The sequence below is a fragment of the Salvelinus fontinalis genome, chromosome 28, assembly GCF_029448725.1.
Source record: "Salvelinus fontinalis isolate EN_2023a chromosome 28, ASM2944872v1, whole genome shotgun sequence".
In the NCBI taxonomy this organism is placed as follows: domain Eukaryota; kingdom Metazoa; phylum Chordata; class Actinopteri; order Salmoniformes; family Salmonidae; genus Salvelinus; species Salvelinus fontinalis.
In genome coordinates this window covers 46,298,280-46,318,014 of record NC_074692.1, presented here as the reverse complement: position 1 = coordinate 46,318,014, position 19,735 = coordinate 46,298,280, and the positions used below count along the sequence as shown (strand labels likewise).

Here is a 19,735-nt window from a genome sequence, read left to right as displayed (position 1 = left end):
ATGTCTCATCACCTCATCACAATGTCTCATCCCCTCATCATAATGTCTCATCACCTCATCATAATGTCTCATCACCTCATCATAATGCCTCATCATCTCATCATAATGTCTCATCACCTCACCTCATCGTAATGTCTCATCACCTCATCACAATGTCTCATCACCTCATCACAATGTCTCATCCCCTCATCATAATGTCTCATCACCTCATCATAATGTCTCATCACCTCATCATAATGCCTCATCATCTCATCATAATGTCTCATCACAATGTCTCATCACCTCATCATAATGTCTCATCACCTCATCATAATGTCTCATCACCTCATCGTAATGTCTCATCACCTCATCACAATGTCTCATCACCTCATCACAATGTCTCATCACCTCATCATAATGTCTCATCACCTCATCATAATGTCTTATCACCTCATCATAATGTCTCATCACCTCATCATAATGTCTCATCACCTCATCACAATGTCTCATCCCCTCATCATAATGTCTCATCACCTCATCATAATGTCTCATCACCTCATCATAATGCCTCATCATCTCATCATAATGTCTCATCACAATGTCTCATCACCTCATCATAATGTCTCATCACCTCATCACAATGTCTCATCACCTCATCATAATGTCTCATCACCTCATCATAATGTCTCATCACCTCATCACAATGTCTCATCACCTCATCGTAATGTCTCATCACCTCATCATAATGTCTCATCACCTCACCTCATCGTAATGTCTCATCACCTCATCACAATGTCTCATCACCTCATCATAATGTCTCATCACCTCATCGTAATGTCTCATCACCTCATCACAATGTCTCATCACCTCATCACAATGTCTCATCACCTCATCACAATGTCTCATCACCTCATCGTAATGTCTCATCACCTCATCACAATGTCTCATCACCTCATCGTAATGTCTCATCACCTCATCACAATGTCTCATCACCTCATCACAATGTCTCATCACCTCATCATAATGTCTCATCACCTCACCATAATGTCTCATCACCTCATCATAATGTCTCATCACCTCATCATACTGTCTCGGCATCTCATCATAATGTCTTATCACCTCATTATAATGTCTTGTCCTGCTCCTACATTCATCCCAGTCATCAGCAACAGAGTACTGGGGGTGGGTGCATGTCTGACATCAATGTGGGCGCAATTACAATAATAATTACAATAACAATTACAATAATAATTACAATAACAATTACAATAATAATTACAATAACAATTACAATAATAATTACAATAATAATTTAATTTGGTCAATAATAAAATATGTAAAAATATATATGACATAAACATACAGTTGACATGTAGGCTATGGTGTAATGGAATGTTTTGCCTTGTGTGGTTTAGTGGGTTTTGACACCCTTATGTAGGTGTTATAACCAGCCATACAATAATTACCGTGGTAGGTTTTGTGGGTTTTGACACTCTTATGTAGGTGTTATAACCAGCCATAAAATAACGCAACATATGTCATAACATGTCTAAATATATTTGTCATGACAGCATTATGACCATATTATAACAGGTTATGACAATTGATTTTAAAAGCCTTTCAATTTAATTGAGTGAAATATAATCTCTATTGTGCTCTGTAAAATGTTCAATGTTGATTGTATAAATCTGAAATTTATAGAAATTGCAATCGAGGGCTTCCACCATTTCAAAGTAGTCAACTGGGTGGGGATTCCTATGTTGTGATCAGCCAATCATCAGAGAGCATTGTCGTCTTCAAATGGGAGTGCCTAGAGTTTATAAACTGAAGGCAGGTAATATCCAGACCCAGTTGTTGAGACCATGACAATTTAAAGACTGAATTTACGTGGTCTTGAGTTGTCTACTAGATCAAACTTCCATGTGCAATTTTTTTCAATACAGTAGAGTACAGTCAAGTAGAGCAGAGTACAGGACAGTAGAGTACAGTCAAGTAGAGCAGAGTAGAGTACAGTACAGTAGAGTACAGCAGAGTACAGTAGAGTGGAGTACAGTACAGTAGAGTGGAGTACAGGACAGTAGAGTACAGTCGAGTAGAGCAGAGTAGAGTACAGTACAGTAGAGTACAGCAGAGTACAGTAGAGTGGAGTACAGTACAGTAGAGTGGAGTACAGTACAGTAGAGTATAGTAGAGTACAGTAGAGTGGAGTACAGTAGAGTAGAATAGGGTTCAGTATAGTACAGTAGAGTACAGCAGAGTAGAGTACAGCAGAGTACAGTAGAGTGGAGTGCAGTAGAGTAGAATAGGGTTCAGTAGAGTACAGTAGAGTATAGCTGAGTATAGTACAGTAGAGTACAGTACAGTAGAGTGGAGTACAGTACAGTAGAGTAGAATAGGGTTCAGTAGAGTACAGTAGAGTATAGCAGAGTACAGTAGAGTGGAGTACAGTAGAGTACAGTAGAGTATAGCAGAGTACAGTACAGTAGAGTACAGTAGACGACAGTACAATATAGTACAATAGAGTACAGCACAGCACAGCAGAGTATAGTAGAGTACAGTACAGTAGAGTACAGTAGAGTATAGCAGAGTACAGTACAGTATAGTAGAGTACAGTACAGTAGAGTACAGTAGACTACAGTACAATATAGTACAGTAGAGTACAGTAGTTTCAAGTTTTATTGTCATGTGCACAAATACAGTGAAATGCCTTTCTTGCTTGCTCTTTCCCAACAATGCAGTAATCAATATCAGTAGTAACCGATATCAGCAGTAATCAATATCAGTAGTAATCGATATCAGCAGTAATCAATATCAGTAGTAATCAATATCAGCAGTAATCAATATCAGCAGTAATCGATATCAGTAGTAATCAATATCAGTAGTAATCGATATCAGCAGTAATCAATATCAGCAGCAATCAATATCTACGTACTGGGCTGTCCGCACCCCCCTCTGTAGCACCATGCGATCGAGGCCGGTGCTGTTGCCGTACCAAGCAGTGATGCATTAAGTCAAGACGCCCTCAATGGTGCAGCTGTATAACTTTTAGTGGATGTGTAGAGTAGGGTACAGTACTTTACGGTACTTTACAGTACTTTACAGTACTTTACAGTACTTTACAGTACATTACATTACACTACAGTATCGTACAGCACATTGTGTTTTGTAAAAATCGATGTTTCGGCTCATGGAGGTTGGAGCCACTCCACTATGCATCTCAAAACGCTGTACTTGACCAATAGCCACATGTCCTCTGTAGCTCAGTTGCTATGGCGCTGTCACCGAAGCAATAACGGAACAGACACAAGGATGACACCTCTATATATTCTATGGTGTCAATTGTTTTGGGATGTAACCATTTCTGATTGGACAATTTTTACTTATTTTGGAATTCAAAGAATCTCGATAGCTACTTATGTCTGGCTATCTTTCAATTGGACAGATTTACATTCCAGCAAACATATACTGTATATTGAATGCTCAAAAGAATGGGGAAATTATAATATTAAATACCAATATAAATTCCTCAGAAAAAAAATAGATTTAGCTTAATTAACAAGTCAGGTTTTTTTTTCTTCTCGTTGTGATTGTAACATCTTAACATTACAGTATGGGTCGGTTAAGGTTAGTGCATTTCAAAACAATAAATACCTCTTATGTCTGTGCGCTGTCAACAAATAAGCATGCAACGGTAATTAGTGCATTGTGAACATTTGTTAATTAGCAACTGTAATTGAAAGAACAGAGCCACTCGTTCGTTTATTGAGTGCTGTTGTTTTATCTGCTCTGAGGTCTTAGAGTACAGTAACATAGATCTGCACTTCATGTAAAATAGATACGGTAACATAGATCTGCACTTCATGTAAAATAGATACAGTAACATAGATCTGCACTTCATGTAAAATAGATATGGTAACATAGATCTGCACTCCATGTAAAATAGATACGGTAACATAGATCTGCACTCCATGTAAAATAGATACGGTAACATAGATCTGCACTTCATGTAAAATAGATACGGTAACATAGATCTGCACTTCATGTAAATTAGATACGGTAACATAGATCTGCACTTCATGTAAAATAGATACAGTAACATAGATCTGCACTTCATGTAAAATAGATATGGTAACATAGATCTGCACTCCATGTAAAATAGATACGGTAACATAGATCTGCACTCCATGTAAAATAGATACGGTAACATAGATCTGCACTTCATGTAAAATAGATACGGTAACATAGATCTGCACTTCATGTAAAATAGATATGGTAACATAGATCTGCACTTCATGTAAAATAGATATGGTAACATAGATCTGCACTTCATGTAAAATAGATATGGTAACATAGATCTGCACTCCATGTAAAATAGATACGGTAACATAGATCTGCACTCCATGTAAAATAGATACGGTAACATAGATCTGCACTCCATGTAAAATAGATACAGTAACATAGATCTGCAATTCATGTAAAATAGATACTGTAACATAGATCTGCACTTCATGTAAAATAGATATGGTAACATAGATCTGCACTCCATGTAAAATAGATACAGTAACATAGATCTGCACTTCATGTAAAATAGATACGGTAACATAGATCTGCACTCCATGTAAAATAGATACAGTAACATAGATCTGCACTTCATGTAAAATAGATACAGTAACATAGATCTGCACTTCATGTAAAATAGATACAGTAACATAGATATGCACTTCATGTAAAATAGATATAGTAACATAGATCTGCACTTCATATCTAATAGTACAGTAACATAGATCTACACTTCAAATCTAATAGATATAGTACAGTAACATAGATCTGCTCTTCATATCTAATAGATATAGTAACATAGATCTGCACTTCATATCTAATAGATATAGTAACCGATCTGCACTTCATATCTAATAGATATAGTACAGTAACATAGATCTGCACTTCATGTAAAATAGATACAGTAACATAGATATGCACGTCATATCTAATAGTATAGTAACATAGATCTACACTTCATATCTAATAGATATAGTAACATATATCTGCACTTCATATCTAATAGATATAGTACAGTAACATAGATCTACACTTCATATCTAATAGATATAGTAACATAGATCTGCACTTCATATCTAATATAGTAACATAGATCTGCACTTCATATCTAATAGATATAGTAACATAGATCTGCACTTCATATCTAATAGATATAGTACAGTAACATAGATCTGAACTTCATATCTAATAGATATAGTAACATAGATCTGCACTTCATATCTAATAGATAGGGTAACATAGATCTTCACTTCATATCTAATAGTACAGTAACATAGATCTGCACTTCATATCTACCAGATATAGTAACATAGATCTGCACTTCATATCTAATAGATATAGTACAGTAACATAGATCTACACTTCATTTGTAATAGATATAGTAATATAGATCTACACTTCATATCTAATAGATATAGTACAGTAACATAGATCTGCACTTCATATCTAATAGTACAGTAACATAGATCTACACCTCATATGTAATAGATATAGTAACATAGATCTACACTTCATATCTAATAGATATAGTAACATAGATCTACACTTAATATCTAATAGATATAGTACAGTAACATAGATCTACACTTCATTTGTAATAGATATAGTAACAGATCTATACTTCATATGTAATAGATATAGTAACATAGATCTACAATTTATATCTAATAGACATAGTATCATAGATCTACACTTCATATCTAATAGTACAGTAACAGAGCTGCACTTCATATCTAATAGATATAGTAACATAGATCTGCACTTCATATCTAATAGATATAGTACAGTAACATAGATCTGCACTTCATATCTAGTAGATACAGTATTGTAACATAGATCTACACTTCATATCTAATAGATATAGTACAGTAACATAGATCTACACTTCATATCTAATAGATATAGTACAGTAACATAGATCTACACTTCATATCTAATAGATATAGTATTGTAACATAGATCTACACTTCATATCTAATAGATATAGTACAGTAACATAGATCTACACTTCATATCTAATAGATATAGTATAGTAATATAGATCTTCACTTCATATTAACATGATGAAGTTTATTAGGCCTACTCCTGTAGCAACTGTGTCATTTTGATATAGACAATTAGAAACGTCTAATTACAAATGATATGTTGTGCATTTCCATATGTCGTCAATAATATAAGCAATTAGACAACTAAGTGTGAAGCCTACAAAATAGCAATATATTGTGGGATGTTGATGTCTGTATAGCCTAGGTTACTATATGATATAAACAAACACACAAAGGACGCATAACAGAGGAATGAACCGTAGCTAATAGACACAAACACGGAATTATAGCTGCCTTTTCACAACGGCAAAATAACATAATTTTGCTAATGACAATGACAGTTTTATGAACCATGAATCAAAGTGTCAATTGAAAATATTTCCCCCCCCGTTACAAAACACAACAACAGAGTCACAACAACAAAGTAATTAGTACGTGTGCCCCATGACATCTCTAGATGGGATTAGTGATGGGTTCGTGGAGGCTGGCTGGCTGTTCTGGGGGACTGTTGTCTCTCTATCCAGTTTATAAAGAGAGAGAGAGAGAGAGAGACCCATTGTTTGACACGCGTCGAAGCGAGCCTGGCTTTGGCGCAACAGACAAACAGAGAGACCTGGCTCCAACCAGCGGCTGGAATCCAAATGATTCGCCTGGCAATCCTTTTTGATGCACCTGCACATGGCACCTAGACCTGTATGGCGCCTAGACCTTTATACCGGCATCAATACCTTTTCAACCACTCTTAGAAATGGACCGATAACTAAACATTAATTTAGGAACAATAAAGCGTTATTTTTTTGGGGGGGGTACATTGTACTCTCCTTTCGTTCCTTTTAGTTGGTCAACACACTCGGCAACAGAGGTCTGTGCACTAGAGATGTTGACGCCATACAGTATTTCAGATATTTGATAAACTAAATTAAAGCACTTTTCGAAAGATAAACCGAATATCTAAATAAAGCGTATATTATTCTTTATGGTTTCCCCATAAGAACACAGAGTGAATAAGACAGCTAGGCGTTTCACATGACAACTATATGTTTTCCGTTTTCTCTATTTTTTTTATGTAACCATCAGCCAGTTTGAAATCAACAGTAAGGCTGTTCAGGATATGGAATTAACTATTCTGCTCCCGTGTCATCCCTGCCATGAGGCTTTTGGGGATGTGAACTATTCTCCTCCCGTGTCATCCCTGCCATGAGGCTGTTGGGGATGTGAACTATTCTCCTCCCGTGTCATCCCTGCCATGAGGCTGTTGGGGATGTGAACTATTCTCCTCCCGTGTCATCCCTGCCATGAGGCTGTTGGGGATGTGAACTATTCTCCTCCCGTGTCATCCTTGCCATGCCGTGCCGCCTGGATGCTCTCCAGCAGCATTGCAGTTTTCCCTTGTCAGATTATGAATTGTACTTAATCCTTGCTGGATCCGCCACCAGGCGACCCTCCCTTGGTTCAATATTACTAATGTACATTCTATTGGCTGCATCAGACAGATGTCTAAATCTCCCTCAATCCGATTCGACATAATACTTTCACTGCTATTAAATCCACAGTGGTGTATTGTATGGTGGGCGCTGGGCTGTCTGGCTGGCTGCATAAAAAGCGTGGGCTGATATGTCGTTCACAAGAGGCAGCAAAGTGTCAAATGGGTGTCTTTTTAGTTCTCATTTCAAGTTGTTGTGTTCTGAATGTGAACGGGTCTGTAGAGTCAGCGACTGGAAAGATGCTGTATCCTGCGAGTTGCGCAAATCAATATAGAAAGAGAGATACATAAATCTGCCATCATGTCAGGACAGGACGGATCAAAAATAATGCTGGTCTTTTTTTTTTCCAATCCATGAATCATTTTCATCCGCAGCGTCAGACGGTTGGGTGTCTGTCTATATGAGATACCCTACCTCGCCTTAATAAAGTATCTGAAAAGGTCTAGGCTACTTATTCACAGATGGTTAGGCTAGTGATGTACAAAACCCGAATGTCCATATCGCGTATGCTTTTGATATCTTGGATTTTCAATTGTTATTATCTTGGATTTTCAATTGCTATTGCGCTATTCAACAAAATATAAAAACGGCTGAATAATAATTATAAATTAAATAATAATAATAATAACAATACGTGTTCTAATAATGAATAATATTACAGGCTAATAATTTATTTACAAATCAAAATAAAAAGTTAAAGTAATAGGATTTTAATGTTGATGGCATACATATTATTTGGAGATAGTTAAATAACAAGATTTTTTTATTATATTGTAGCTTATTTATTTAGAAAAAATGTGACTGTCAAGAAATATATGCGTTGTTATTTCCATATGCATTGTCCGGTATGCTATATAGAGTTACAGTGCAACGACGGCCATACAAATGAATGGCTTAAATATGTTTCATTTTGCCGACCAAAATATTTGTTACCGATAACTAGCACATTTTCGGTAACAAGGTACTATACCTTGACGTTTGTGCTAAGGTTTTCTCAAGTTCCGTTTGCATTTGAGGTATGACATTGACATAAACAGAAGATAGATAGATATATTTTGGGGGTATTTTAATGCATGTATTCTTTAAGCACAAAATATTAATTATAAAATCAACTATTGACCAAACATTTGGATTTATTAAAGAATTCACATCCTTTAAATTGAAAAATAGTATTTTTTTCCCTTACAAACAAGTGGTATGAAGCATGTTACATAATTTTATCAATTATTATAATTGAATAGCTAGTATTATTTTTTTAAGTATTAAAAAAAGTCTACAACGCTTTCTAAAATTATTAGCACATAGGATGCATTATCAGGATTAAAATGACAAAATACTACTGAATAGAATCACAACATAACACATTGTTAAAAAAAAATACTTCATGTTATTACTACAATACAGAAATTGCAGACATTTGAGGACAACACAAAAACAATTGACGTTATTAAAAGACAATTAGGCTTCAACGAATCTGAATAGGCTAAATAAACCTTGAGGATAAAATTGTCCCTTTCAAAACTCAACTCATAATCTTTCCGACTCCATCCATTGCAATAGCTCATGTTCCACAGTCTAAACCGTCCGCGGCATGTATACAATAGGCTACAAACATACATACTGTGATCTCTGTTCCGGGCAGGCAGTCTCCAATTTATTTTTTATTTTTTTTAGAAATGCTGCCTAAAATCTCTGTGCTGTCGTCCTTCTTATATGGAGACTTAATTTGAGTCTTTCATTCAGTGGCAGTCCTGGTGCAGGTGGCGGGTCTGTGAATACTGCGCCGATTCAATTGCAGAGCCTCACTCTTAGTCGAGTACCGTATCATTAATTTTAAGTTACTGAGAGCACCATATCATTACCGGCCAGAAAAGAAAAAGTGTGTCACCCAAACAGCTGATTTGCATACAGATATTCTGTCTCTCAAGTGTTGCCAATATTGCGGGTTTATCAGATTTGATTACTAAATATTTTTTGGGGGGGAAAAACATACATAAGAGAAACTCTCATATAGATCATGAAATATAGTTTCGGGATGATGTTTTGTTTGTGGGATGCTGTTTTATCCACATTTACATTAAATTCTAGCCAATCTAATATGCCAACTATCTTTACCCGAATTTAAAACATGTGTACGGCTATGTGATTTAGCATTGTAGCGCATCGACGAAATAATCAATGAAAGCAATGTTATAACAAATAGGATCACAGTGTAAATAGAAATTAAGATACCTGCTGTCACTTTTGTGGAATACAGCACCATCTCGCTTAAAGAGTAGTAGTGGCGTCTCTGTGAATGGGTGTATATACAGTGTTCTAGTGTCCTCTAGCGGGCGAAGAGAAGCGGCTGATCTGGGATAAACACAAGAGATCACTCCCCTTTATGAAAACGAAACTAAAAAAAAGGTTGGACAGTTTAGGATCGGTTTGAAATTCGAAAAATGCTGAATGCGACTCAAGAATAAACGGACGAACATCGACCAAATAGATCACTTCGGTAAAGACAATATAGCATTGATCATTTGCTCCTATATACTGCAGAACTAGACTTAGTGACCCGCGGGAAAAGGAAAGTTAGTTGGCTCTACCGCATAGCAACGAAGGACGCACAATAACATACTTGCACCATGGCAAATGCGTCATCGAAAGAGGTATGTGATGTGTACCAAAAAAACAACATTCTAATCTAGCCTATATGAAATAGTATTTATAGTTAAAAACGCATTTAAACTTGCTCATTACATTTCAAGTTACTCATTTTACTCATTTACTCATTCAAGTTACTCATTTATGTAATCGGATGATTCCCAAATTATATGGTAGACCGAAATGGTTTCGCAAAAGCATCGGAGCACTAATATCATCTTAATTCCATTGAAACTAAATGGACGAAATATGATTTTTGTGCTACCATGCTTTTGTGAAACCCAGCCCAGGCATATTGCCTCATGATAGGCTGTAGTTAATCAAAATGCAGGCGGCAACCAGTTTTAGTCACACTAAAAAAAAAATTTATCTACATTTACATTTACATTTACATTTAAGTCATTTAGCAGACGCTCTTATCCAGAGCGACTTACAAATTGGTGCATTCACCTAATGACATCCAGTGGAACAGCCACTTTACAATAGTGCATCTAAATCTTTTAAGGGGGGGGGGGGGGCAGAAGGATTGCTTTATCCTATCCTAGGTATTCCTTGAAGAGGTGTTTTGGACCAAGTGTTACCTGAACTAAAAATATTTAGTTAGGCCAAATGTAGTTATAATTGGAGAAAACTTGGCGGAAAATTCAATCACTTTAAAATGATGTGTTGGTTCATAAAACTATACATTATTATTTGGGGCATCTTAACTATTTTTAAAAAGGTAACGTTACACACAGTGCTTGACGTGGGCAGGAGCTCACCGGAGCTGAGTACCGGCACATAACATGTTCTACTGCTTGAGTTCCTGTTCCTCTTATAGAATATGAGCTCAAAAGTATTGTGCTCCTAAATATAAACAGTACCGGCACCCAAAATGGATACCGGCACCTATTTCAGTCCAAGTTAAGCACTGGTTAAACACACACAGTGCTTATTAACATATACACTACCGTTCAAAAGTTTGGCGTCACTTAGAAATGTCCTTGTTTTTGAAAGAAAAGCAGTAGCATTTTTGAGCATTTTTGTTCATTAGAATAACATCAAATTGATCAGAAATACAGTGTAGACATTGTTAATGTTGTAAATGACTATTGTAGCTGGAAACGGCAGATTGTTTTTATGGAATATCTACATAGGCGTACAGAGGCCCATTATCAGCAACCATCACTCCTGTGTTCCAATGGCACGTTGTGTTAGCTAATGCACAACTGAGCAAGAGGACAAGTACATTATTATGTCTAGTTTGAGAAACAGACGCCTCACAGGTCCTCAACTAATAGCTTCATTAAAGAGTACCTACAAAACACCAGTCTCAACGTCAACAGTGAAGAGGTGACTCCAGGATGCTGGCCTTCTAGGCAGAGTTCCTCTGTCCAGTGTCTGTGTTCTTTTGCCCATCTTAATCTAATATTTTTATTGGCCAGTTTGAGATATGGCTTTTTCTTTGCGACTCTGCCTTTTATGTCCATAGCTTCTTTTTTATTTTTGGTAAGATGCCCAAACGATAATTTCTAATCGAATGAACACGTGAGACAATTTGAGTGAACACAAGTTTTTAATTCGACTGAATTTTTGCCTAAAAAATGTGAAGTTCAGGTAACACTTTGACCCGAAAAGTTGAGTAAACAAAACAAAAAACAGAGTCTCTGGATTCAGTTCTTTATTAGTATTTCGTTGAAACAACTAGATGTATTTTACAGTGCGGGTTTGGTCAGAAAACCGGTATTTAGGCCTAATAATGATCCACCTGTCATTGTGCTATTTATGCCACACTCATTTACATATTGAACTTGCTGAACCCTTCATGTTTTCCCCAGGTATTTTCAGATGTTACTCTCACTGTAGATCCAAACACTTTCATAGAGCCTAACCAGGTGAAGTACATTCTCACTGAATGTGGTAACCGTGTTACAGGAACCTTGCATTACGAAGTGCAGGGATCATTTGATGAAATAGAGGACCTATTTGTGAAGATGTCAAGTCTAGACAGATATGTTGCCGCCCCCAATCTCAGAGACAGTCCTCTTCGTCACCAACAGCGTCCTCGGTCACCTACTTCAGTGAAACCAGTGCCGATAGTTGGAGTCGTTTGGGACTTTATCCAACAGAGATGCTCGGAGGAGCTGAAGAGAATCCAAGGAGAAGACGTCTTAATTCATAAACCTGGTGACAAAATGGTGGTGACCTTTCAAAGCCACAGAAAAGACCCGGTTCGGGTTCATTTCGCCAGAGAGCGCTTTGTCACGTTCTATCAGAGACTCGCTACAGATCTGAAAGTGAAGACTTACAGATTGGATCCACAACACTACAAAAGCTTGCAGGGACAGTTTCCTGAACTTTTGATTGAAGGAAGCCCCAGTAAAGACAACATTACAGTGACAGGGCGCTATATACATATTGTGCTTTTGGAGGATTTTCTACGGCACTCTTCCAGCTCCGCCGTGACATCACAACGACCCCTGACACCCCAGAGAGTTAGCGACCGAGCCTCTGGTACTACGCGCAACAAGCAGTCGGACGAGGAAGAAGAGTCATGTCCGATTTGTCTGTACCCCATTAAAGAGAACACAAAGAAGACGTTGAAATGTAAACACTCGTTCTGTAGAGGCTGTCTGGAGCAGGCGTTCAAGACCAAACCTGTCTGTCCAACCTGTGGGGCAGTCTATGGGGAATTGAAGGGGACGCAGCCAAATGGCGGTACAATGACTGTTACTAAGGAAAGATCTTGTTTGTCTGGATATGAGACGTATGGAACAATCGTGATTCAGTACCACATTCCAAGTGGAATACAGACGGTGAGCGAGTTAAACATTCAAACTACATACGAAGTCACTATTCTACCATGGGCACATAACATGCACAGCACTCCTAGTTTTCATCCTTCCTAGTTTACATCCTTCCTAGTTTACATCCTTCCTAGTTTGCATCCTTCCTAGTTTACATCCTTCCTAGTTTTCATCCTTCCTAGTTTACATCCTTCCTAGTTTACATCCTTCCTAGTTTACATCCTTCCTAGTTTACATCTTTCCTAGTTTACATCTTTCCTAGTTTACATCTTTCCTAGTTTACATCCTTCCTAGTTTACATCCTTCCTAGTTTACATCCTTCCTAGTTTACATCTTTCCTAGTTTACATCCTTCCTAGTTTACATCCTTCCTAGTTTACATCCTTCCTAGTTTACATCTTTCCTAGTTTACATCTTTCCTAGTTTTCATCCTTCCTAGTTTACATCCTTCCTAGTTTACATCCTTCCTAGTTTTCATCCTTCCTCGTTTTCATCCTTCCTAGTTTACATCCTTCCTAGTTTTCATCCTTCCTAGTTTACATCCTTCCTAGTTTACATCCTTCCTAGTTTACATCCTTCCTAGTTTACATCCTTCCTAGTTTACATCCTTCCTAGTTTACATCCTTCCTAGCGAATGTCCTTCCTTCAACGAGGCGATGCCCAGAATCACATATTCTACTAATCACCTTGCATCCCCAAGCACCCACCCTTTTACGTGATCAAGATGCTAAAAATCTACACAAAGCCTTGCTCATGTCGATCCTCTTATACTCTTACTGACTTGGTCACGTAGGAGGAGCATCCCAACCCGGGTCAGACTTACCGTGGTGCATCACGTACAGCGTATCTCCCAGATTCCTCAGAGGGTAGGAATGTTCTGGCTCTCCTGACCAGGGCCTTCGACCAGCGACTCACGTTCACTATTGGCCGATCTTCCACCACAGGCATGGAAAACATGGTCACGTGGAACGATATCCACCATAAAACCTCCAGAAGCGGAGGCACCAGTTGGTAAGTACATTATGGATGGGATGCACTCCATTCTGTAGAATGGTTACATATTGTAATGCGTGACTTACACGCATAATGAGCTAATTACAAGACATTTATAAACTGGGCGGTCCGATCCTTGAATTCTAATTGGTTGACAGGCGTGTTATATCAGACCATATACCAAGGCTATGACGAAACATGTATTTTTACTGTTCTAATTACGTTGGTAACCAGTTTATAATAGCAGTAAGGCATCATGGGGGTTTGTGGTATATGGCCGATATACCACGGCTAAGGGCTGTGTCCAGGCACCCCGCGTTGCGTGGCGGTAAATCGGCCAGGGGAGGACGGCTCATAATAATGGCTGGAACGGAGCGGATGGAATGGAATCAAACGCACGGAAACCGTGGAAACCGTGGAAACCGTATGTTTGATGTATTTGATACCATTCCATGTGTTTCGCTCCAGCCATTACCACAAGTCCGTTTTCCACAATTAAGGTGCCACCAACCTTCTATATTGTCCATATACCACCCCCCCACCCCCGGGCCTTATTGCTGAATTATAAAAAGGGGGGTTATACATTCTCATAACATGTCTTTCAATGCATTATAACGGCGTCACACTGCATTAGAGCTGCAAGATTGAAGCGTTCCCTTAAATTCCATTATAGGAAGTACAAACTCAAAAAAAGGGGGAGACAGTAGTTATGAATTTAAGTTTTGTTTTGTTTTTATATCCATGGTTTCCCAGCTATGGTTACCCTGACCCTGACTACCTGAGACGTCTACAGGATGAACTGAAGGTCAAAGGAATCTATTGACATCTCGTCTGCATGTCTCGCAACAACCGATATGCAAGAATGAAGAAAAAGAGGTCACGAATACATGTGGTACACACAGCTGCTTTCGGGTAACTCTTGTGTTACTGATATTACATTTGTTAAATCAGGATTGTTACGTTCCCCAACAAGAAAACCAAATAATATCACTGAAACAGAAGAGGAACTTAACAGTCACTGATAATCGGAACAAAACAGGTTTTTAGGAGGGGTTCTGGAAGACACTCATGGGCGTGTACACTGAGAGTTGACTAGCATCAACAACTGGAAAACTAACGAACCCACCGTACTAACGACACCCACCGTACTAACGACACCCACCGTACTAACGACACCCACCATGAGCGCCCACTAGATCTGCCCGAGAAGAGGCAAACAAAAGGCCACACCAAACTTAAAGACAGAGAAACAAAACAAAAAGATGAGCAAAACAAAACAAAAAACAGGGAAAATCAGACAAAGGAATGTTTGTGTAGAAGTCACACAGGGAGCGCCAACTAAACGGTGTTAACCCTCCACATCTCTCAAGACAACCAGAGCACTGGGCTAGCCACTCTTAAATATCACCTGGGCCAGCACAGGTCAAACATCTTACCACTAACGAGACGGCAACCAGCATAAGTGTAACACATACGAACGAGGTGACACCACTCGGTGCTGAAAAAACAAACCTTGACCAAAATTGTATTTGTAGGCTACCACTCAAAAGAAAACAACACTAAGAAATACACTGAGTTTAAGATGTAATAAAATAACAAAATAATAATCCCATTCCCTCCCCCCATCTCCATCCAACTCCCACTTACAGAAACCATTCTGAGTAAAGAAATTAACAAATTGTGGTTTCTCAGCAAGTTTTAATTTATTGAACATAAACAAGTACATAAGCTACTATTTTCATAACTTGTAAAAAAGCCCCAAAAAGCTGAATTCATTTGCAGAATAAAGAAAAAGCCATAAAAACTCAATACAGAAAATATTTGGCCTTCTTGTTGTGATATTCAGTATGTATTGTTATATTACCATTAATTCATGTCTATAAGGCACCAAATGCTAAGTAGCATAATAACATAATACTTCCAGATAAAAGAAACTCATAAAACAGATGAAATCAAAATCTAAATATACCGCTGACCATCATATTGCTCATCTCCAACTGATAAACATTTCCTGTGAAATATTTGACTTAAATTTGTACTTTTGAGTTCCTTTTTATTTTATTTTTAATTGATATTCATGATGTCATCCCTTGGTACCCTTGATTATGTGCTTCCAGGTGCAACAATATACCCTTTCATTAGATACATGATACTGTGTGGTACTGCTAAAAATGTCAAGATATCCTATAATGTCAGTAATACAGATTATGAAAAAAATATTAGTCTTTGAAATCTTAAACCAAGTCACGAAACCCACGTTCAGCTGTGCTTCACTGTATGTATTGGTCAGGTTGGTATTACCACGACCGATATTAAAACAATATTACTATTAAATCATATTCATGTGATTTGGCCACGGAATTATGGAATACAAATGAACATTGTGTTGCTAATTAACTCCCCGTCTGTGTTTTATAAACCTGACATATATTTAAAATGGTAAAATTATTAGTCATTCATTTTTGTTTTATTAAAAAAAAAAAAAAAACATGACCTGTTTACAGTAGTGTTTTCTTAGGAAACTTAAGACTTGTATCATGTACAGAGTGGTTGGTGTCCTCTATGACCAATGTCTACTTTAAACTAACATCCATTCTTAGAAATATATCACTTACAGTGAAGACAAGGGTTAGTATACATCAATCTGAGCTCTGATTGGTCATTAAAATCACAGCAATATATATAAACAACAAGCCGTAAACACCAATGCTTAATATGTATAGAAGCCCCATAACAAAATAAAACCTATTTAAAATGTTATTTTAGATTGGTGTGTCGATTATACATCCACCCATAGTTTTAAATCAAAAGTACAAATAATCAATTTGAAATGTTTTATTTTTGAAAATAGGTGTGTAACTGGTTGTGAGTGGTAAGTGTGTGGAACTTTTGAATTGGCAGATGGATCACATCCATACAGTAATAGGTATAAATTCTTGACTGGAATCAAAGTCTTTGCCATTGTAAACCAGTAGACCCCCTATAAAAAGGAGAATAAACCAATATATACATTTCTCGGTATGATATGTGAAGGAAATGGATCTACTTCCTAAATTAACACAGCATACATTTTCGCTCATTTTTTTGACGACGTATCGGTCAAAGCTCTTACACCAGGGTCGGATTCAATCCGATCGGCCATTTTGGGCTATGCACCAGTTAAAGGCAATGTTACCGCGATCGAGGAGATGGTCTAAGTAAACGCTGCAGATGTCGGCTCGAATGGGAAATTACCTTTAAAATGTCAACTGAGCTAAAATGCAGATCATCCGCAGTCGTGATTGAATCCTGACCTTAATGTCGATTCTACTCATTATTTCGCTGTGTGCCTCAGTCTACATGGAATGGTTACCAATATAACGTGTGTGTGTGTGTATACATACACACGCACACACACACACAGTACCAGTCAAAAGTTTGGACACGTCTACTCATTCAAGGGTTTTTCTTTATTCTACATTGTAGAATAATAGTGAAGACATCAAAACTATGGAATCATGTAGTAGCCAAAAAAGTGTTAAATAAATCCTTTGCCATGACAGCTTTGCACACTCTTGGCATTCTCTCAACCAGCTTCATGAGGTTGTCACCTGGAATGAATTTCAATTAATAGGTATGCCTTGTTAAAAGTGAATGTGGAATTTCTTTCCTTAATGCGTTTGAACCAATCATTTCTGTTGTGACAAGGTAGGGGTGGTAAACAGAAGATAGCCCTATTTGGTAAAATACCTATTTGGCAAGAACAGCTCAAAAAGGCAAAGAGAAACGGCAGTCCATCATTACTTTAAGACATGAAGGTCAGTGAATACGGAAAATGTCAAGAACTTTGAAAGTTTCTTCAAGCGCATTCGCAAAAACCATCAAGCGCTATGACAAAACTGGCTCTCATGAGGACCACCACAGGAAAGGAAGACCCAGAGTTACCTCCGTTGTAGAGGATAAGTTCATTAGAGTTACCAGCCTCACAAATTGTAGGCCAAATAAATGCTTCACAGAGTTCAAGTAACAGACATCTCAACATCAACTGTTCAGAGGAGACTGTGAATCAGACCTTCATGGTCTAATTGCTGCAAAGAAACCACTACTAAAGGACACCAATAATAAGAAGAGACTTGCTTGGGCCAAGAAACCCGAGCAATGGACATTAGACTGGTGGAAATCTGTCCTTTGGTCTGATGAGTCCAAATTTGATATTTTTGGTTCCAACCGCCGTGTCTTTGTGAGACGCAGAGTAGATGAACGGTTGATCTCTGCATGTGTGGTTCCCACCGTGATGCATGGAGGAGGAGGTGTGATGGTGCTTTGCTGATGACACTGTCTGTGATTTATTTAAAATTCAAGGCACACTTAACCCGCATGGTTACCACAGCATTCTGCAGTGATACGCCATCCCATCTGGTTTGGGCTTAGTGGCACTATTACTTGTTTTTTAAGAGGACAATGACCCAACACACCTCCAGACTGTGTAAGGGCTATTTGACCAAGAAGGAGAGTGATGGAGTGCTGCATCAGATGACCTGGCCTCCACAATCACCCGACCTAAACCCAATTGAGATGGTTTGGGATGTGTTGGACAGCAGAGTGAAGGAAAAGCAGCCAAGTGTTCAGCATATGTGGGAACTCCTTCAAGACTGTTGGAAAAGCATTCCAGGTGAAGATGGTTGAGAGAATGCCAAGAGTGTGCAAAGATGTCATGAAGGCAAAGGGTGGCTACTTTGAAGAATCTGAAATATTAAAATACATTTTTATTTGTTGAACACTTTTTTTGGTTACTACATGATTCCATATGTGTTATTTCATAGTTTTGATGTCTTCACTATTATTCTACAGAGTAGAAAATAGTCAAAATAAAGAAAAACCCTGGAATGAGTTGGTGTGTCCAAACTTTTGACTGGTACTGTGTGTGTGTGTGTGTGTGTGTGTGTGTGTGTGTGTATGTATGTATATGTGCATACATACATACACACCCACACCAAAAATAATCAAGTGTAAAATAAGTTGTAGTTTTTCAGGTTATGAACCAGTTGTTGGAACAAGAATATAGCATTAAGAAACAGTGCATATCAACACCTTCAGTATACATTGTACTTTAAAAAGGTACAACTCTATAGTAAACCAGGTCAGATGGATGGGACCTTTTTCCTAGAAAGGAAGGAACTTTTTCCTAGTTATTTTTCCCCGAAAAGGCCCACATCTACTAGCAAAAAGTCTCAAAATATTCACCAAAGAGTTTTACCGTTTTAAATGTTCTCTGCAAGAATGAAATCGTCCCAATGAATCAAATAGAGACGTAACTGTGTCTTCAGAAAAAACAGGATTCTTCATAGTATTTAGAAACTTAGCAAAATGTGTTCTTCCCTCGAGTTTTATTGTGTTTCAGTTGTAAATATGTGTGGTGGGTTTCACTGTAGCTATTTCTTTGAGGATTTCAAACTTTGAAGTTGTTTGTGTGTTCTCTGCGTTGATCGGAAGGAAACCCCTTTGTACGACGGGCCTCCGCAGCTCAAAAATCCAGCTTTGAGCTGAGAGGTGGAGGAGAGGCAGCAGTGTTTCTGTGTTGTTCATCCTGTGGCGGTCTGGTTGCCGATGACTCGTAGGATCTCTCGATGAATGCCAGCGTCTTGTGTGTTGATGCTCGTATCTCCCACCTGGCCATCTTCATAACTGGACCAGAAGAATCACACAAGAACACCACTTCTCAGTATCCAGAACAAATTTCCTGTGGGAACTCGAGCTATTAATTA

General features: G+C 37.9%; 2 protein-coding genes across 3 annotated transcripts in view; one reads left to right on the top strand and one right to left on the bottom strand.

The window, feature by feature from the left end:
* The first annotated feature begins 9,962 nt into the window (after window positions 1-9,962).
* On the top strand, window positions 9,963-15,911 carry si:dkey-3h3.3 (uncharacterized protein LOC100144568 homolog). Its single transcript, XM_055887868.1, has 4 exons — window positions 9,963-10,218; window positions 12,031-13,008; window positions 13,792-14,009; window positions 14,745-15,911. The coding sequence occupies exons 1-4, from the start codon at window positions 10,195-10,197 to the stop codon at window positions 14,812-14,814; spliced, it is 1,290 nt and encodes a 429-aa protein (XP_055743843.1). The 5' UTR covers window positions 9,963-10,194; the 3' UTR covers window positions 14,815-15,911.
* Window positions 15,670-19,735, bottom strand: part of LOC129826792 (protein mono-ADP-ribosyltransferase PARP8-like) — a 75,870-nt gene continuing 71,804 nt past the window's right edge. For both annotated transcript variants that reach the window (XM_055887866.1, XM_055887867.1), the window contains one exon: window positions 15,670-19,655. In XM_055887866.1, coding sequence (XP_055743841.1) covers window positions 19,553-19,655 — 103 coding nt within the window. In that variant the 3' untranslated portion in view covers window positions 15,670-19,552. The remainder of the gene's footprint in view (window positions 19,656-19,735) is intronic.

Coding starts and splice junctions, on each gene's coding strand:
- si:dkey-3h3.3 (XM_055887868.1), top strand. CDS start 10,195: ATGGCAAATGCGTCATCGAAAGAG. Junction 10,219..12,030: donor CAAATGCGTCATCGAAAGAG/GTATGTGATGTG, acceptor TGTTTTCCCCAG/GTATTTTCAGATGTTACTCT. Junction 13,009..13,791: donor TTCCAAGTGGAATACAGACG/GTGAGCGAGTTA, acceptor TTGGTCACGTAG/GAGGAGCATCCCAACCCGGG.